The 19,973-nt window shown below is 34.2% G+C and overlaps 1 protein-coding gene across 6 annotated transcripts in view; it reads left to right on the plus strand.

Annotated features, from left to right (window-relative positions):
• The first annotated feature begins 1,010 nt into the window (after window positions 1-1,010).
• The window catches only part of LOC143231111 (glycogen phosphorylase-like), a 53,804-nt gene continuing 34,841 nt past the window's right edge, over window positions 1,011-19,973 (plus strand). For 2 of the 6 annotated variants that reach the window (XM_076465716.1, XM_076465715.1), the window contains exons 1-2: window positions 1,011-1,249; window positions 17,585-17,823. Coding sequence is in view for 2 of the 6 variants with exons in the window: in XM_076465713.1 (XP_076321828.1) it covers window positions 9,266-9,511 (246 nt within the window). In the remaining 4 variants the exon portion in view is untranslated. Of the gene's footprint in view, window positions 1,250-8,837; window positions 9,512-17,584; window positions 17,824-19,973 lie in introns of those variants that run through there. The other 4 variants (XM_076465717.1, XM_076465714.1, XM_076465713.1 and 1 more) reach the window with 2 other exon arrangements.

Here is a 19,973-nt window from a genome sequence, read left to right on the forward strand (position 1 = left end):
CCTTCCTTCTAGTCTTACGCTGTCAAATTAGGGACGGTTAGTGCAGATAGCCTTCTTGTAACTTTAGGCGAAATTTCAAAAAATAAACGAATCATTTTACTAGTTTATTAAAAATTTCGAAACTTTTGTCTGTTCCAAAGTACCATATCATAACAGTCTTTTGAACTTAACTATCTTATTCATGATAACATTATCCGGGTTTCCTTGTAAAGAGAGTGATTTGCATACATCAAGTCAAAAATTAACGTGAAAAACCTTGTGCATTTTGTTTTGTAAAAGCGTTATTGTAGAATATGCTAAGAAAAGATCGTATCTGCCTATTTACAATCATTCAGATGTAAGAGTACAGAATTACAGGATTATTTCAGATTAATTAGGTTTCCAATGGTAAACTTTTAGGAATCTGTTTGAAACGAAAGTTTTGAAACAAGAGAAAATCTTCAATAGCCTCGATACATGAAATTTTTTATAGCAGGATTAAAGTAAAATAAAATATGATACTTTTTATTAGTTTTTTCTATGTATTATGTTATCAATACCAAGCGTAGGGTGCGCGTTTTCCCGATTTAATTTTATTACTCATTAGGATTTCTACAAGCCTACTCTCAGGCTGAAATTCTTTTAGGTAGGATTAGAACAAATTAATCTCTGAACTTTTGGACGTTGTCTAATTTATGATCATTTAAACTATATTAACCAGCGTGGCATGAGCCTTAGATGATTATTAATCAACTACAGTCAGTGTACTATCAGTTGAAAGGATTTGACCTCCTGAGTCCAAAACTACAATTATATCTTAAACAGGTCAAGAGATGACGGAGCTGTGAGTTAAAAGTTTGTACTTGAAAAACTCGAAGCAATTTTATGAGTTGCTACGCCACAGCTAAAAATAAAATTTTAGCGCGCAACCTACGCCTAAGGTAATCGCCTCCTAGGGATGTTTAGAGGTAAGCTCCCCGAAAAAAATTTCTTTTTCAATGAAACAAAATGTGCAGTTCATAGCATTTTCTAGATACGTTTCTCTACCTCTAGTCTATCAAGGTCACCTTGCCCGTCCGCGAGGTTTCACGAAAAGAAACAAAACCTTAAATAACACTCATACATAAGGTGTTTTTTTCTCTTCATTTTTTCAAGAGAAAACAGCTTCAAATATCTTAACCTGTTCTTCTCGTATGACAATCTTTCCACTCCAGGCAGCATTCTAGTATACCTCTTCTGAACCATTTCCAACTTCAATGTCCTTTCTAAGGTAAGGAGCCCAAGACTATAAACAATATCCCAAATGTTGCCTAACTAGTGACCTGTACAATTACTTTATAACATATTTAGACTTGTATTCAATATTTCTGTAGATACAACCTAAAGTCCTGTTTACCCTATCATTAAAAACAGCACACTGCTTGGATGCCTATAGTAACTGATTAACTATTAAGATTTCTTTCTTTCATAGCACTGTTAAGGTTATTCCCATCCAGTTATAGTTATAATTCAAATTATGATAACTATATACGTACATCTTTTATTTGAATAAAATAGTAATACATAAAAAAAACCATACCTATCTCAAGAATAATTAAGCAACAGTGTTAACGTTACATTGAGAAAAACAAAAGGTTTGAATATTCTATATGTATTATTTCATGAGAAAAATAATCGTAGTTTAACAACAGTCTAATGTCACAATTTCAGAATTTAACCAATTACTTTACAGCTAACTTTAATGCAACGAAATAAAATATAAAATTATATAAATTGTATTTATAAAAATACGCAGAAAGACTGTAAATGGGCAAATTGAAAGATATTAATAATCAGCAATTATGAAAAAGTTAAGAATTATCACGTGTGGGTGAATGAGCTACAACGAAACAACAAATATACCCACGCGTAAAGTAACTTATGTTGCACAAAATATTGGTTAATACGCCCTTGGAAAACAGTCATTTTTTTACCTGGTATCTACAAATTTGGTCAAGTGATTATAGGTTATAATTAATTTGTTAGAATATGTAAGTATAAATAATTGACAGCATTTCTCAAGCAGATATAAACAAATAACATAGTTTAAAAACATACAAAAGATAGTTAAACGTTACAATACTCAGTTATTGTTAAAATAACAAATAAGACAGCTCATCGCGCGAAAGCTGCAGTCATACGTCATAAATTAAGCTTCCTGAAATCACAAAATAAGTTCTGCTATCCAATCACGATATCTTATTATAATGGCGTTTTTAATATACACGTCCAAGACCGATCTTGAAAACTACCGCACCGATTATCACCAATCATAACTGGATAATATTTTTACAACTAGGCAGAATTTTTATAGCTTAACAATAAATGAAACAGGTGAAATTTCCACAAAAAGTGATATGTTTTAGATTTAACCAAAACATTTATAAAATTGAGAAAATTTGAAATATAAAACAATCAAAAACAAATTTTAAAAAGATATTTGTGTTTATTTAGTGAAAACCTCACGAGTGTTGCAATATAAAAGCAAGACTTTCAATGACAACTGAGTCCATAAATAAATACTTCAATAAAAGCTACTCTGTGACGTAATGCTGTGATGACAGCTCATGTTTATACTAAAATTTAAATAAAATAATTGTTCTTACGGACGGAGAACATCATACATTGTCAAGTATTAGTTTATTACTGTAGAACTGTTAAACAATTACAGAAAAGATGGCAGAACGGTCTTTAGCTAGTAGGCTCAAAAGCCTCTCTCGGGAACTAGTAGTTATACCTGCCCTAAGGGAGGGTATTTCTATAACTAAATATAATAAATACAAAGGTTGATCTTCAGTGAAGAGATGTTAATAGCATTCTTAAGATTTCAATATCTTGAACTTTGACAAAATCAGTTCAAACTCATAAGGGTTGAAAGATAATTTCAGACATTGTTTGAAACAACGTTACAACAATTTGTTGTAACGCCTAAGGCTGACAAATATATTTGTCAATACATCAAATATTGTCATGTATGTATCAATATAACATGATGAAATGACAAGTACAGATATAGATTTAAAATATATTTTTTTCTAGTTACAGTATCCGTCACCTGAACGATAGTTATGTTAATTTATGATTAATGAAATATTGTCTTAGAACATGAAAGTTACTTCTCTTATCTGTTTGTTTGTCTTAATTTCGCGCAAAGCTACTGGAGGGCTATCTGCGCTAGCCGTCCCTAGTTTAACAGAGTAAGACTAGAGGGAAGGCAACTAGTCATCACTACCCACCTCCAACTCTTGGGCTGCCCTTTTACCAACAAATAGTGGGATTGACCGTCACATAATGCCCTCACGGCTGAAAGGGCGAGCATGTTCGATGCGACGGGGATTCGAACCCGCGACCCTCAGATTACGAGTCGTACGCCTTAACCCACCTGGCCTAGGACATTTGAACAACACTTGCCTTCTAAAACGTCACTACTAAAAATGTTATTGTGTAACATTTTGGATAAGAACATGGCATATCACAAACAGATAACATTTTATCACATGGAAATATCTTATCTATCTAAATGCCATAGTTGTCTGGAATGAAAGATTAACGAATAGATTTTTCAACACGAAAAAGAAACCTAAAGTGAACAAATACGGAGATTGACCTTTAGAGTAGAGACGTTAAAACATTAAGATTATAATACGTGGAATTTTGACGAAGTTTTTATATATTTCCATCATTGTTAAAATATATGTTCAGACACTGCTTTGTGTATATATGGTGGCCTGGCATGGCCTAGCGCGTAAGGCGTGCGACTCTAATCCGAGGGTCGCGGGTTCGCGCCCGCGTCGCGCTAAACATGCTCGCCCTCCCAGCCGTGGGGGTTTATAATGTTACGGTCAATCCCACTATTCGTTGGTAAAAGAGTAGCCCAAGAGTTGGCGGTGGGTGGTGATGACTAGCTGCCTTCCCTCTAGTCTTACACTGCTAAATTAGGGACGGCTAGCACAGATAGCCCTCGTGTAGCTTTGTGCGAAATTCCAAAACAAACAAACAAACAAAAAAAACGTATATATGGATATAATAGAAGGAAATAATATTAATAGATACAAGTATGAAGAGGTGTTTTATACACGAAACATATCTTATTATAGAATTAATTATTTTAATAATTTATCTGTTGGTTTACACCAATGATGTTTTTAGCATTGTCGGTGTGGTTCGTTTCCACAATTTAAATCCAAGAATGTTTGATATTATTTTTATATAACCTAAACCCTCTAAATACGTTCATGGATGTTCGATTTACTGTTAAAGGTGTTCTAATTTAGATTCAACAAGACTAGTACACTGGTAGGAAATCAATAACCCCTGACGAAGTTGTAATAGCTAAATATTGAGCTAATACAATTACAATCTGGAGATATCAGCGGTTATTGTATGTACGTTTGTAAATATGTCTCGAAATAAACTCTAATTTGCGTTAAACAAAGTTAATAATACATTTATTTATTGTTGTAAGCTATATTTTCAATATTGTAATTTGATTCTTTGCCAAAAATGTAAAAATGTTCATTTTTTGTCTTATATCTAGAGGTGAAAGTACATTTTAGAAATACGAGCAGTTAGTGAATTATTTACTAAGAGAGTAAAGATCAGTGTAAAAAATATGTATATATATTCAGTGAGAGTTATCGCGTTTGCTCTCATTACTCGATCGATTAGCTGAGGAATTGTACAAGTTTATTTCTGTAAGTTAACATAGTATTAGCGATAAATTTTTGGTGAAACGTTCGTTGTGAATCTAGGCCTACAAATTAAGTCAAAATGAACGTTGGTTTGATAATTAAGCGCAAAGCTAAACAATGGGTTATATGTTATCTGTCCACCGCAAGTTTAAATACCAGATAAGCCACCAGGGGGAAATGACAAGCGAGAAAATCAGAAGAAATAAACAAATCCGTTACCGATACCTGAGTTAGACTTGGTATTATTTTTACCAAATAATTATATCTTTCCATATTGAATGAGTGCCACTGATTTCTCTTGTTCTTTTTAATTCTTGAAATGAAAACGCTCTAACAAATTGCATGAAACTTGATACAAACTTCATGAATAGTGTATAATTTCTGATTTACTATTAATGTTTTAGGTCTTAAAATGTCTTTAATTTTTTATGAGAAATTGTTTTGAAAAAACAAAAAAATTCTACCATAAAATTCCTTAAATTATTGAATAGAAAGTTCAATTTTTATTTTACATTTAATCATTTTTAACTTGTTTGACATTTGTCAGTATATTTTATTGCTACAATTAACTTATTATTGTAAATAATATAAGCCCAGCATGATTTCCAGAGTTTGTGCATACTTTGTTTTACATTTTTGCTAAAAGTTACAAAAGGAACAAACCAAAAGAAACCGCGCAACGATGAAATATATCACAACAATATTTTGCGAAGTGTTTCATATATTTCAAAATAATTATTAACTACACAAAACAATGTTTAAAAAATAGTACGCATCTTATATCACATAATCATTCCATTAACGATGACAATTATTTCCTATAATTTGTTGACTAATTGTTAAAATTAATTAAAATTTAAATTTCATTATAATATAATATTATTTCCTATTTTGTTACAAGTGTCTTCGAGTGGGTTAGCGATAACTTTATGAGCTTACAACGATAAAATAAAGGTTCGATTCCCCATAGTGTTAAGAGTGCAGGAGAGTCCATTATGTAGCTTTACCCTAAGAAAACAGTACTAACACCAGTTACTATCGTTACCTGATCAGGGTCAATAATAACCCATCAGAGTTCTAAAAAAAATACAAATTATATTATTTCCACATTCAAACAAATATATTAACCTATAAAAAAGTCAGTGTCTGTTACGTCACGTCATCCTTGATTTCTCCATATAGGAGGGTTCATAAAAGCCAAAATGCATTACTCCATATAGAAAAATTCGATTAGTTTGCTCATTACAATTTTAGTGAAAGGGTGCCATGAAACCTTGTTGGTATAATTAGTCTAGAGTATAGACGTGTAGTGTGGGATGATGTAGTCTAGAATCAAGCGCGTAAAATTTAACGTGAAAGAAAAAATATTGATTCAATTTCAAATTTAAATAGTTATTGAATTAAGCTATTTTATGTTATATCACCAACGTTTTTAATAAAAACAAACTTCTTTAATCAACGGAGACTCTAAATTAAAAATCAACTAAATAATTTTACAGCTTTATTGTCGGTGCATTTTTTTCTATTTTTACTATATAGGCTGACAACAACATTAGGTTAAACTTTTGTAGCTCAGCGTGAAAAAGCAGAGTTTAAACGAACTATTTTTAAATATATTATAGAAGTTTTTAATCTAGCTGATATTTACCAACAATATTTTATGAAAACTCAAACGCCCAGGTGGGTTAAGGCGTTCGACTCGTAATCTTATGGTCGCGGGTTCGAATCCCCGTCGCGCCAAACATGCTCACCCTTTCAGCCATGATACGTTATAATGTGACGGTCAACCCAGTTTTCGTTAATAAAAGAGTAGCCCAAGAGTTGGCGGTGGGTGGTGATGGCTAGCTGCCTTCCCTCTAGTCTTACTCTGTTAAACTAGGGACGGCGCGCAGATAGCCCTCCAGTAGCTTTGCGCGAAATTAAAAAACAAACAAACAAAACTATGAAAACTCAATGAATTCGTTTCGTGAATGATTTTAATTTTCACTGGCTCACAAACGACTTTACTGACGTTTGACGGCCTCGACCGCAGTTTTCTGTCTCTTTGTTGGTCAAGCTTGATTTCGCAAAATTTATTTATTTCAGCTAGCTACGAAATGCTAGGTTCGGGTATATTATGGGGTGGGAGTTATAGTAATTATCCCGTCATTTTTGATGTAGCTAAATGCTCGCACCAACATAAAACACTCTTGTTAAAAGTTAATTCTACTCATAGCCACAGTAACACTTCTGAATCAGTATCTTTCTCATAACACTACGCGTGTAGTGCACATGACAACCAATCAGCGCACGTGCACCGCACGTGTGCCTGACTGTGAAGTGTTTTACTGCTGCAGTTATATATACACACATATATATATATATATATTTCAAATGGATTCTATATTAAAACAGACAAAAGTCAAAGTTGTGATGAAAATGGTATTAATATAATTCTCCATTAATCAGAACTCCTTGGAATATTTAGGCACTACACAAGTATCAAATACGTATGCCTGACGTCGCCACTTTGTCTAGTAACAATCGTTCTGTTATTACTGTTATTTCACGAGTCCACAGAGGGGAATCGAACCCCTGATTTTAGCGTTGTAGTAAGAAATAACTGCGCCTTTGTGTTTGTTAATTAATTGTAATACTTGTAGCTTCGCGCAAAACTGTTTTATTTTATTTTTACTCATTTAGGTTAAAATGTCGCTTCGCACGTGAGGTAAACTTGGCTGCTTCTCTCTTGGTTTGTTCTCTCGAAGGATTTTCATATTTGCCCTTTTACCTATTGATGAAAGTTCGGTATTCGAAAAACGGAACATAAAAAAGAATTACTTATTCATTGAGGTTATTATATTACGTAAACAGCAGTATGTATATAATATTATATTTGGGACATGTGTGTATGTATGTGTGTGTCTTTTTCTTACAGCAAAACCACATCGGGCTATCTGTTGAGCCCACCGATTTTATCGTTGTAAATTCCTAAACTCACCGCTGTACCTAGCGGGGGGACATAAGGGACATTCGTCGATAACATTTTGATGTATATTTGTAATCTTTCCAGGGACCTGTATTATAGCTCCCCGTAATGAAAGCTTTCTTATCTTTTGAAATATTATGTCAAAATTCTCGAAATATTGATGTAATAAAAGTTGAAACCGATAAGAAGGTTAAACCAAGGTGCAGTAGTAGTGGTGAACATTGTTCAGAATATCAGGCTTTCGGAACTGTAGCCCTAGGAATATCGGTTTGTACCCTACGTACTTGTTTATCTGATTAAAAAAAAAGATGACTTGTTCTTTCAACACGTTGACCTGTCTTATTCACGGGTCAATGTTTATGATTTATCTACCCATTTAATATACAGGCAGAAAATGTCTGATTCTTGCCTTAAGTATGTATAGCCCGCGGCATAACGGTTTACAGAACGACTCTTTTTTTTTTTTTTGTATTTCTTCAAGTAAAAACGCCATCTTTAAACCTATTTGAGATACAATTAGGTTTGGGTTCAAGAGGTCAAACCCTATCGTTTGATGTATTTGACCACGCTCAAGGTCTCAAATATTAATTTACTCTAATCCTGCTGAAAACAATTTCAATTTGAGGAAAAGCTGGTAGAGATTCTGATGAGTAAGAAACTTGAATCAGATACACGTGCGCCCCACGTTTGATGTTGCTGGCGCACAAAAATAAAGCTAGTAAAAAGAGGGCGAGAGAAAAAAAAGTCTTATAGATTAATTTACTTTCATCCAACCTAAAATAATTTAAAGGCTGAGGTTATTGAGGATTTCCTTTTGTTAAACCAACAAATTTAATAAATTAGGAATTATAAAATTATGATACCTCTGTATTTAATAAATGGGAATTTTAATTTATTATGAGGAATTTTAAAGTTTATTACCACACATCCAGACGGTAGTCCAAGTCAAATAATGTTGTTGAAAGTTAATTATATAATACAAATAAAAAATTTATGATAAATATAGGTGTCATAAAAACAGTTTTTATTGTAAATTGATGTACTGCTTTTGAAAAATATCTACCCAACTCACTATTAAACTTGATATGTAACTTAACCAATCATAGCAGCTGAAAGCATATGCAATAAATCACCATCGGTATATAAAAATATATATACACACATACACGTGTGTTTATTTGTACAAGTTAGGGGTAAGTAATACATTTTTATTTAAAACAGTCCAGAAAACAGAGAAGAACAAACATTGTACTGTGTAAAATAATTTGAAATTTTCACGAACTGTAGTAGGTTTAAGGTTTAATTAACTACATATATCCCTTACTTTGTTTTTATATGGTGTAAGTAACTTGCGAGGATTTTCACTTTAGTTCCCTTATTAGACTGTACGCACGCGCGACCTTCGTTGACCGTGGAGTCACTAACAGTTTAAATAGACGAAACCGAGAACATTGGTTGCCTGGGTTCTGTTTTCCTAGAAAGGTTAACTGTACTGCTTTCGATAGCTGTTGATCCAGTCTTTCTCCTGCCACCCATTTCCTAAAATTTTTATTTTGTTGTAAAACATTAAATTTTTACAGTTATTAAAATGTCGGCCATTCCGCAATCTGATCATGACAAAAGAAAACAGATCAGCGTTAGAGGTATCGCTCAAGTTGAAAACGTTACAAATGTAAAGAAAACGTTCAACAGACATCTCCACTACACACTGGTAAAAGATCGAAATGTTGCTACTCCAAGGGACTATTTTTTTGCATTGGCTCATACGGTGAAGGACCATCTAGTGAGTCGCTGGATTCGAACACAACAATATTACTATGAGAAAGATCCAAAGGTTTGTGATATAAAGAGTGTGTGATCACGTACAACTATCGTAATATCACTATTAATAAAATACACCTTAAAATGCCACCCAGTGGTAATAATAATATATGTATATGTAGCTATCTAGATAAAATTTATTATATTATTTATGAATTTTCATAACTTTTCGAGTGTGAAAATAATACTGTTAACTTCCACAAGTAAAATACATATTATAGGTATATACAGGGTGGCCCGTAAGTCCCTACCCATCCGTATATCTTATGTATCCAGTGTATCTGTGTGTTGTCCCTTATTCTCGCTGCATAATATTATGCGGCGCCATGTTCTGTGAGACATTTTCCTCAACATAGCAGGGGTTATTGTTCCAAATGCCGCGGTAACAGCTGCCTTCAACTCATCATTAGTATTATAACGTTGTTTAGACACAATATATGGATGGTTAGGGACTTGCGGGCCACCCTGTACATGAAGATCATTCCAAGCATCTGGCGAAATGTTTGCTTTATTTTAACGCTTTTCATTCATAAATACTGAAGACAATATAAAAACTGGCTTTTACTAACCAGTAGGTCTGTAACTAGACTTAGAATGATGAACTGCTAAAAATGTTGTTGTTGTTTATGATTTATTATTATTGAAGTTGACTTCAGGTGGAAGTAGGAACACTGCCATCTGGATGAATAGTGTTGGGAATATTTCACTGGACAGCATATTTGAGGAGTTTTGTTTTGTTTTTTAGAGGTATACGATTACTCTAAGCTTACTGGTGACTTTAAATTTTAAGCCCAAATCCAAAAGTTCTTGTTTTCAAAATTTCAGTTGTAAGACTTTCTTTCTTCCATGGAAATTTCAATATTGCCTGCTCCTTCTGAGGGCACCTTGAAATGTCTCTTTCGTGAAACGTTTTAGCCTTTCTCAAGGGACCAGTAATCCATGAAAAACTATTTACTAAGGTTGGCAATGCTCCGACTTTACTGGCTCCGGTGGTTCAGCTCCAAGCTGGTTCCGGAGGTGATAACGACACTATCTATATCCGGAGCTGCTCCGGTTGCCTTTGCTTGATTTCGAGCGCAGAACCGTATTGCTAGCTAGGATAATATTATTTATAGTGTTACTGTGGTATTGTTTAGAATGAACAGTCGATACGTGTTAAATGGGATTTCGGTTAAAAGAAATGGTGAATGTGAACTCTTATTTTAACGTTTTCTGTATTTGTGTCTACGAAAGTTGTAACTACTTTTTCAAGAAAATCAACATTAACATGAATAAATAAACATATTTAGATCAATAAATAATATAAACAGAAAACTGTGAGAACATAAAAAACGACAAAGAAAAACTTTAGTGTTTTCATCTTGTAACAACTTTACGGCGACGAATTATTTTTTTATATTTCTGTCCTCCAAATATCAATATATTCAATCAAGAATATTTCGGTTTCCTTTCCAGTTAAGCTTCCAGTTTTTTTATTTTTTATTTATTAAACCACTAAGTGAAAACGATAGTTAATTAAACATGTTAAACTGTTTTTCGTTTCTAAAAATATGGAGATATACTCAGTGATGTCGAGAAGACCCACTTGTAAAGAAATGTATATGTAAAAACGGCTCGGTCAGTTACCTCTTTCTTTCTTTGTGAACCTGACGATGACCGAAGAAGGTCGAAACGTTGTTCGCTCCTCTACGTAAAATATTTTCTCAACTCAAACGAGCCGTTTTTACATATATATGGAGATATACTGGTATTATGTAACCCATTGGCGCCGTGGGATATTTCAAATGTCGAAATATCGACATCTGTCGGATACCGCGCGAACTACTAGCTCGAGGTAGTTCACAGTTTTAACATTAGATCACGCTACATTCCTTTCGATGACGTTCTAGAATGTTTGAGATAAGTTTTTGTCCACTTCTCAAACTTTCTCGTTTCTTAGATTTTGTATATAAATACCTGTAGACTCTCTGGGTCAGTCAGAGTTATTGAAGAGCGTTATGATTAAGTGTCTGCAAGGTGTAGTGAAGTTAGTGTATTATTTTGTTGATTTTTAGTCCTTGTGCATAAAAACGGAAAAAAAAAATTGAACATTAATAAGAAATGTGGGAGTGAAGAAAAGGATGGCGAACCACAGACCAGTGGCAAAGTTGTGAAGAAAAGAAAATATCGGAAAAATGATGATAGTTATCTAGATTTTGGGTTTACTTCAGTAGATGTCGAGCATGAAGAGTGTCCGCAGTGTGTAGTATGTGAGTGTCCGCAGTGTGTAGTATGTGAGTGTCCGAAGTGTGTAGTATGTGAGTGTCCGAAGTGTGTAGTATGTCTAAAAGTTTTGACTCCAGAACGCATGCTTCCAAGTAAATTAAAACGTCATTTACAGTCCAGTCATACTAACATGGCTAGTGAATCCCGTGATTATTTTACTAGAAAGTTAAAAGATTTGAATGAACAAAAAGGTACGTTTTTGAAACAAGTATCAATACCAAGCAATGCTTTGCTATCGTCTTACAAGGTGGCATATAAGAGTCGCGAAACGTAAAAAGCCTCACACCATCGCATAAGAACTGATTGTACTGGCTGCAGTGGATATGGTGAACATTATGGTTGGTGAATCTGCGGGAAAACTGCTTTCAAAGGTGCCTTTATCCAACAATACTATCAGTTATAGAATCCAACACATGGCCGAAGACCTCAACGATCAGCTAATTGAAAAAATTGAAAGGGAAGAAATTCTCGTTACAGCTGGATGAGATGATGGATAATGATAAATATGCTCATTTGATTTGCTACACACGTTCGTGGATGGTGACAAAATTGTGGAAGACCTTCTCTTTTGTATCGCTGCAGGTACAAAGACTCAAGACTTGTTTTAGATCCTTAACACTTTTGTGTGTGAAAACAACTTAGACTGGACTAAGTGCGTTGGTGTCTGTACCGATGGTGGTCGCTCTATGTCTGGCTGTTACGGAGGATTGCAGGCACTCGTATGAAGCAAAGCTCTTGATGCACTGTGAACCCACTGCATAACCCACAGGGAAACCCTTGCATCAAAGCACCTAAGTCCTCCACTGAACCTAGTCCTGGAAAATGTGTTGAAAATAGTGAACTTTATAAAAACTCAACCACAGAAGGTGAGGTTTTTTAAAAAACTGTATGAGGATATGGGATCTGAGCACGCATATTTGTTGTACTACTGTAGCTCGCTATGGCTCTTCCGTGGAAATGTACTGTCCAGTGCGTTCGAATTACGATAGTAACTAGACTTATTTCGAAGAAGAAGAAGACGAATGTGCTAAAAACTTCTTGAATAGTGATTTTATGTCAAACGTAACATACGTGTGCAATCTTTTGAAAACTGAATGTGTTGGACTTCTCTCTGCAGAGAAGCAACAGGCACATTCTGAAACTTGCAGAGGAGGTTTCAGCCTTGAGAAAAAGTTACTACTATGGAAAAGAAAAATGAATGAAGATGGTGGAAAAGACAGTTTCCCCTTGTTTCAGCAGTTTGTTACATCCAATGAAGATGATTTGACCCATGAACTAAAATCTGTTTTTGAGGAGCACCTGACACAGCTCAGTGATATGGAGAAGTTTGCATGGATCCAAGACCCATTTAAGACTAAGGCTCCATTTGAATTTACCTTTACAGAAGAAGAAAATCTTATTGCTCTGTCTTATGACAAGACTTTAAAAACAAAATTTGGCAGCATGGAACTAACTGAGTTTCGGATATGAGTAAAAGATGAATATACACTGCTAGGTCCTAAAGCTCAGCGAATCTTAATTCCATTGCGATGTCATATATCTGCGAAGCTGGGTTTTTGGTGATAAAAAGCAAGTACTGCGCGAAAATCAATATGGAACAGAAAATGAGGTGGCGGTGTCCAATCAGATTCGAAGGTTTGAGAAACTGTGCAGTGCCTAACAGGCGCACACATCCCATTAGTAATTGTGTTTATTTAAAAATGAAATAAAAATATTGTTTTTACTTGCAATTTACGTGTATTATTTTTTCAAACGGCTACTAAGTTATTAGGACATAAATACTTATTAAGTATTAAGCTGTTTGGACGTAACTACTTAATAAACAGAATTGTTAGGTTTTTTCTTTTGCCTAGTGGTGGCGTGGATCGATAAAGTTTGGGATACGTTGAATTCTAACCTATAAAAAAAAACACAAAAGCCATGGTGTGTTACGTCACGCTTGTTTTATCGAAATAGGGTGAGTCATAAGAGCCAATATGCGTCTATCCAAATAGAATAGTTCGATTACGGTCTGTTCATTACTACTTTACTAACGGAGGTGAAATGGGGCTGTGAAACCTTGTAAGTATAGTGAATGTTGGTAAAATAAACCTAAAGTAAAGACGTATTGTGGGATCACCTAGCCAAATGCATAAAATTTATCGTGAAAGTAAAAAATGTCGATTAAATTTTAAACTTATGTTGTTTCTGAATTAAACTATTTTCTGTTATATTATCAACGTTTTTAATAATAATAATAATAAAAAAACAGAAACTCCAAATTAAGAAATCAACAAATATTTTTTCCAGTTTTGTTGTCTGTTTCCTTTTTCTCTTTCAGTGCATAAATTAACAACAATATTAGGGTATACTTTTGTTACTAAGCAACATTGCATAAAAGCCATTGTTGAAAAGCATCACCAAAACATCCTGGTTTTTCTATATATTAAAAGTTGCTAAATATATTATAGAAGTTGTTAATCAAACTAACATTTATTAATAAATATTCTGTAAATACTCTACAAATTCATGTCATGAATGATCTTAATTTTGATTGGCTCATAAAGGAATTTACGGACATTTGACGGCCTCGACCGCAGTTTTCTGTCTCTTTGTTGGTCAAGCCTGATTTTGCGAAATTTATTTATTTCAGCTAGCTACGAAATGTTAGGTTAGGGTATACTATGGGGTGGGAGTTGTAGTAATTACCCCGTCATTTTTTACGGATTATAATATTTCTCATATAACATTACAGGCAACTTGTATTTTTTGAGTGAATTAGATCTGTAAAAACAAAAATATTCATGAAGCCATACATCTACACGTTTTCTGAAGTCTGACAGAAAAATCAGGGTTAGGGTTAGACATAATACCATGGATTGTAAATTTTTTTCTTCTTGTTATCACAGAAAACAGTGTAATTAAAGCTATCTTAGAATGAATTTCTGATTATAGATACTAGAACTGTGATTGTAAGAAAGCGTGCTTGGTATTTTTGTTTTTATTACCCAATCGATTTAAATCTACATTTATTTCAACAGGTGAAATATGTTTATACTGCTTACTTCTTGGCACGTTATGTTGATAGTAAAGGTACACTAAATAATTCTGAAAACGCACGTGGTGAATTCAGTGGTTGGTGTGTACAATTTCATATGTATTTATTTTGTTAACGCACGTTACACAACATATCACAAACTTCACACGGAGAGTAGGAAAAGAGTGGAGCAGCTCTGGAACCTCATCTCCATTTTTCTGGATCCGGAGCTGGATCATAGCTGCTCTGTAGCATCTTGCCGAACTTGAAAATAACTCGACCCAAATGTACTACCGCTAAGTTACGGATATATTATCATTGACATTTTTATGATCTCGCTACACAGCGATATCAAATAAAACAAGTTCACATCTGTCCAAACAATGTATCAAACTCACACCTGGCCAACCTTAGCTTTTACCATGTATTTGTTTGACAAGAAATTTATGCAAATTTAGTCAAGAGACATCTGAGCTAGAAGTCCATAATTTTGAACTAATAGACTAGAAGGAAGGCAGTTGGTCATCGACATTTTTTTGAGGATGAATGTGACCTATATTGACGGTCAAATAGCCACAATGAAAATGAACTTTATAGGCGGTCACACAGTCACAGTACATAATATATTAAGCTCGGCATGGCCAGGTGGTTAAGGCGCTCGACTCGTAATCCGAGGGTCGCGGGTTCGAATCTCCCTCGACCTTTCAGCTGTGAGGGCGTTATAATGTTACGATCAATCCCACTATTAGTTGATAAAAGAGTAGCCCAAGAGTTGGTGGTAGGGGGTGATGGCTAGCTGCCTTCCCTCTAGTCTTACACTGCTAAATTAGGGGTAACTAGCGCAAATAGCTCTCATGTAGCTTTGCACGAAATTCAAAAAACAAAACAAACAGTTCTAATTTGACCCAAACATGAGATGTTTTTACTAATACGAATGAGACTGGGAATGGACTCAACTGGGCGAATATTAGTTTAACGCAGGTTACTTTGTGCTGTTTGATGCAAAATTCCGTCGTATTGATGGACGGTAACTTTTGTAGTGTCATTTACGTGACGTCTTAAGATGTATTGGCGTTTCGCATAAAAGAAGTGACTGCTCTGTGCTAATATAACCTACCATATTTTCAGATTCCTTTATTGTCCAGTAGTACTGATTGTTGTTAAATAAATTTTGTGCAGTCATGTTGTAATCAAAGATGAGGTGTACATTTGCGTTTATCAAATCACTTTGCCGAACAAACTTACTCGATCTGGTAATTTGTCTTTAGGTTTAGATAATTGGACGTTATGGTGTCATTATTATGTGTTTTTTCTTTCCCAAAGATGTGTGTTTAAATGTTCAAAATCTTCTTTCACGCTATTACTGTTTTTTCTCTACATCTCAAAACTTGTTAGTATAAACAGTGTTACATAATAGCAGGATTCAGATACTGATGAAACTTTAAAGTGACGTCATTCATATTAAAAAGTGCTAGACCTGTTACGTCATTTCTACTCTTTATGAATGAGCTTGTGAAACCAAAGATGTTCCACACAAAAATAAAAAGTATTTCAGAATTTATATTTGCATTGAAACAAATCAAATTATAGAACAATTTAAAAATATATTAGGGATCTGTCTTGAATACCGCGCTTTTCTCCTTTTAGTTACGAATTTATTGAAAGTATTTATTTTAATATTTTTCAAACTTAATTGTAGTTTTACTCGGTAGTTTTTATAAGATAAAAGTTCGTAAAATTAAAATAATACTATAGTGTTTTGAGAAAAATAATTGTTGTTTACCTTCGATAAATGTAGGATCTTCAATGCTATTTTTGTACAAGACAAGTAAGTGTAATTTGTATCAGATTACTGGATGTCTTATATCAAATTTTGTACGTTTAACGTCGGCGATTCGACAGAAATATACGAGTATAATGACACTTCATGTTTACCATACAAGGTTTAGGCTAAACGTGGTTTTAATAATAAAGTTTTTATTGATTCGCCGAAAGAGAAACATAATTTCAAGCTTTTCATTCTATTTAGTCAGAAGGTACAAAACTTATAGCATCAAACAGCATCACGATATGAGAACATTTTTGTATACTTTCTTCGTTGGATTTCCAGTTATGTGTAAACTTAGATTTGTTTTTGTTACATGTATTCAATACTGATGTCACTTTGTTATTTTTCATATTTTCATACTTAAGGTTTGCATTTCGGTTCACTGAAACTCATGTTAAATAAATGAGCGTTTATCGAAAACAGTTTTTTTTTCTTTTATTAGAGCTCTTTACAGTATTAGATTAATAAGAATATGTTGATAATATATAAATTGTATATACATGCGTCAGTTCAGAGAATTCTGTTTTACTAAATGTTGCAGACGTAGTTTGTAAGTTGTATAATTTTTAACCCTTGTTAGGGTTAAACCAATTATATGTTTTTCGAACAAGACTGAAACGAATCAAGAAATGGCTATTTTAACGGTGACAAAATCTAAGTTTGTCCTGTATAAGAAACTGAGAGTGACACATGAGGTTTTACTTGTCTTCGGAATGAATACAGAACAGAATTTACTGGAAAATGTGTAAATAATTAGTGAATAACGCATATAAAAGACAAATATTGTAACTTATATTCCTTTATTAGGCACGAAATAAGTATAGTAAATTCAAAGGATCTGTTTTTAGGTGAGTTAAAAGTCTTTAGAAAGATACGTTACTTACAAAGGTTCTATTTTTATGCGATGCCTAAAAGTTATTTAATTTGAGGAATGATTCTAATTGGTGTGTTTGTTTGTTTTTGAAATTCGCGTAAAGCTACACGTCCCTAATTTAGAAGCGTAAGACTAGAGGGAAGGCAACTAGTCATCACCACCCACCGCCAACTCTTGGGCTACTTTTTTACCAACGAATAGTGGACTTGACCGTTACATTATAACTCCCCCACGGCTGAAAGGGCGAACATGTTTGATGTGATTGGGATTCGAACTCGCGACCTTGGATTACAAGTCGAGTGCCTTAACCACCTGGCCGTGCTGGGCCGATTCTAATTGGAGGTAACTTAACAGTTTTTATCTGCTCACGAACCTTGTTTCTATTCAACAATATAATAATAATTTGCATAGGTTTTAAAAAAGTATCCAAATCCTTTATACAGTTGTTTCAACTTTCACGACTTCACCATTTAAACGTGTTGGTCTGTTACAAAATGGGACTCGTAGATGAAGGATTTCAAGATTTAATAAAAAACCGATTTGTCTTAATGTGAAACTAAAGATTGTTATGGATGCGTTCTTATGTTAGACTTATGCTATATATCCGATACTCCTAAAGGTGTCGTCACATATGAGGCTTAAGAGTTTGTTTGGGGCCCGGCATAGCCAGGTGGGTTAGGGCATTCGACTCGTAATCTGAGGGTCGTGGGTTCGAATCGCCGTCGCATTGAAAACGCAGTTCAAAATAGCACACCATTCTGAAATGTACCTTGGTATTTACATTATTATAATTTACCATCTATACTTCATATTGATGGAATTTTGGGAAGCCCCTCCCAAAAAACAAACAAACTAAAATATCCTGGCGCCGCCACTGGATAACTGCAAGAAAACAGAGATTCAAAAGTAATCAGGGCCTGCCATGGCCAGGTGGTTAAGGCATTTGACTCGTAATCTGAGGGTCGCGGGTTCGGTCCCCGTCGTACCAAACATGCTCACCCTTGCAGCCGTGGCAGCGTTATGATGTTACAGTCAATCCCACTATTCGTTGGTAAAAGAGTAGCTCAAGAGTTGGCAGTGGGTGGTAATGACTAGCTCCCTTCCCTCTTGTCCTGTACTGCTAAATTAAGGATGGCTAGCGCAGATAGCTCTCGTGTAGCTTTGCGCGAAATTTGAAACATTCAAAAGTAGCCACAACTTTAAAACTTATATTAACAGATGGGAAGAATAAATGAAAAAAAAAATCCTTTAATTCATGGAGGACATCAACATGATGTAGTATTTGAAACGAAAATTTTTGTTATTCAAAGTGTCTTAGTTTCATCCGTAAATTTCCTTTTGGAAGCCTGTGGGACAGCGTTTAGTTTAGGTGTTTATAATGCTATAAACCTGGATTCGATTCCCCCCTTATGACAGGGTGTGGATAACTTACTGTGTAGCTTTCCATTAAGAAAACGACAACAAACCTTGAGAACTTCTTGGTGGGTCAACCCTAGGCTTGAACGCTTATAAGGCTTAAAGAATTTAGATGAGATTTTTTCAGTAAATAAAGCCTTCTGTGCTGAAAAGAAATCTCTTAATATCTTGGACGAATTTTCTTAACAAGTTTAGATATGTGTTTTGATATTCAGTTATTCTTAATGCTCTCGCTTTCGAAATGTTTTTGATTATTTGGTTTCATACACATTGTATTTAGAAAAAATCGTGTTTTATTATACAACTTTTCTAACAAAAACATAAATCATGAGTTGTGTGGTCTTGGAGGTGAACTAAAATCAATACATCCCATTAACTTATTGAACTGTTCCTCCTCACTGACTTAGTGGTAAGTCTGTGAACTTTTTGAGCTAACAGATGAGTTTCGATACCTGTGGTGAGTACAGCACAGATAGCATATTACGTAGTTTTGTGCCTAACAAGGACAACATAATTGGTTGTACCATTCTACAGTTTTGGGTCAGAATTGGTCAAACATCACTTGCACAACAAGAAACACTGACAGACTATTCTGAATCCAAACATAATCTTCTAGCTGAAGAACAGAATCAATATTCGTTTTGAATCTCTGAACAATTGAAACAATAAGTAAACAGCATAATTACGTTCACTAATAAGTCGAACTAAATCTTATATATATATATATATACTGTTGTAGTGAATGAACGATTGATTGTAGTTATCACATATCCAACTCTTTTTAGTACACTTTTTATCTTCTACTGACTTTTCTATAGTATCAGTTGAGAGCTTTATAAAATTTGGTCTGTGTCATGTGCAAATCTAAACATAAGTGTATTAATCTGTCAAGTATGTCAGCTACTGTTTCACAGGATGCTAGTATTTGACATGAAACAGCAAAAGGTCAAGTCAAAAATAATTTAATTATGTTTGTTAAACTTCTTTGTTTTCCACTTTTTAGCCGCGGCTCTAAGTTTGTTTCTTTTTTCAAGTACAAACTTTTAGTTCATAGCTCTTGACCAATTTGAGATATA

This window comes from Tachypleus tridentatus, chromosome 10 (genome assembly GCF_004210375.1).
Source record: "Tachypleus tridentatus isolate NWPU-2018 chromosome 10, ASM421037v1, whole genome shotgun sequence".
Lineage (NCBI taxonomy): Eukaryota > Metazoa > Arthropoda > Merostomata > Xiphosura > Limulidae > Tachypleus > Tachypleus tridentatus.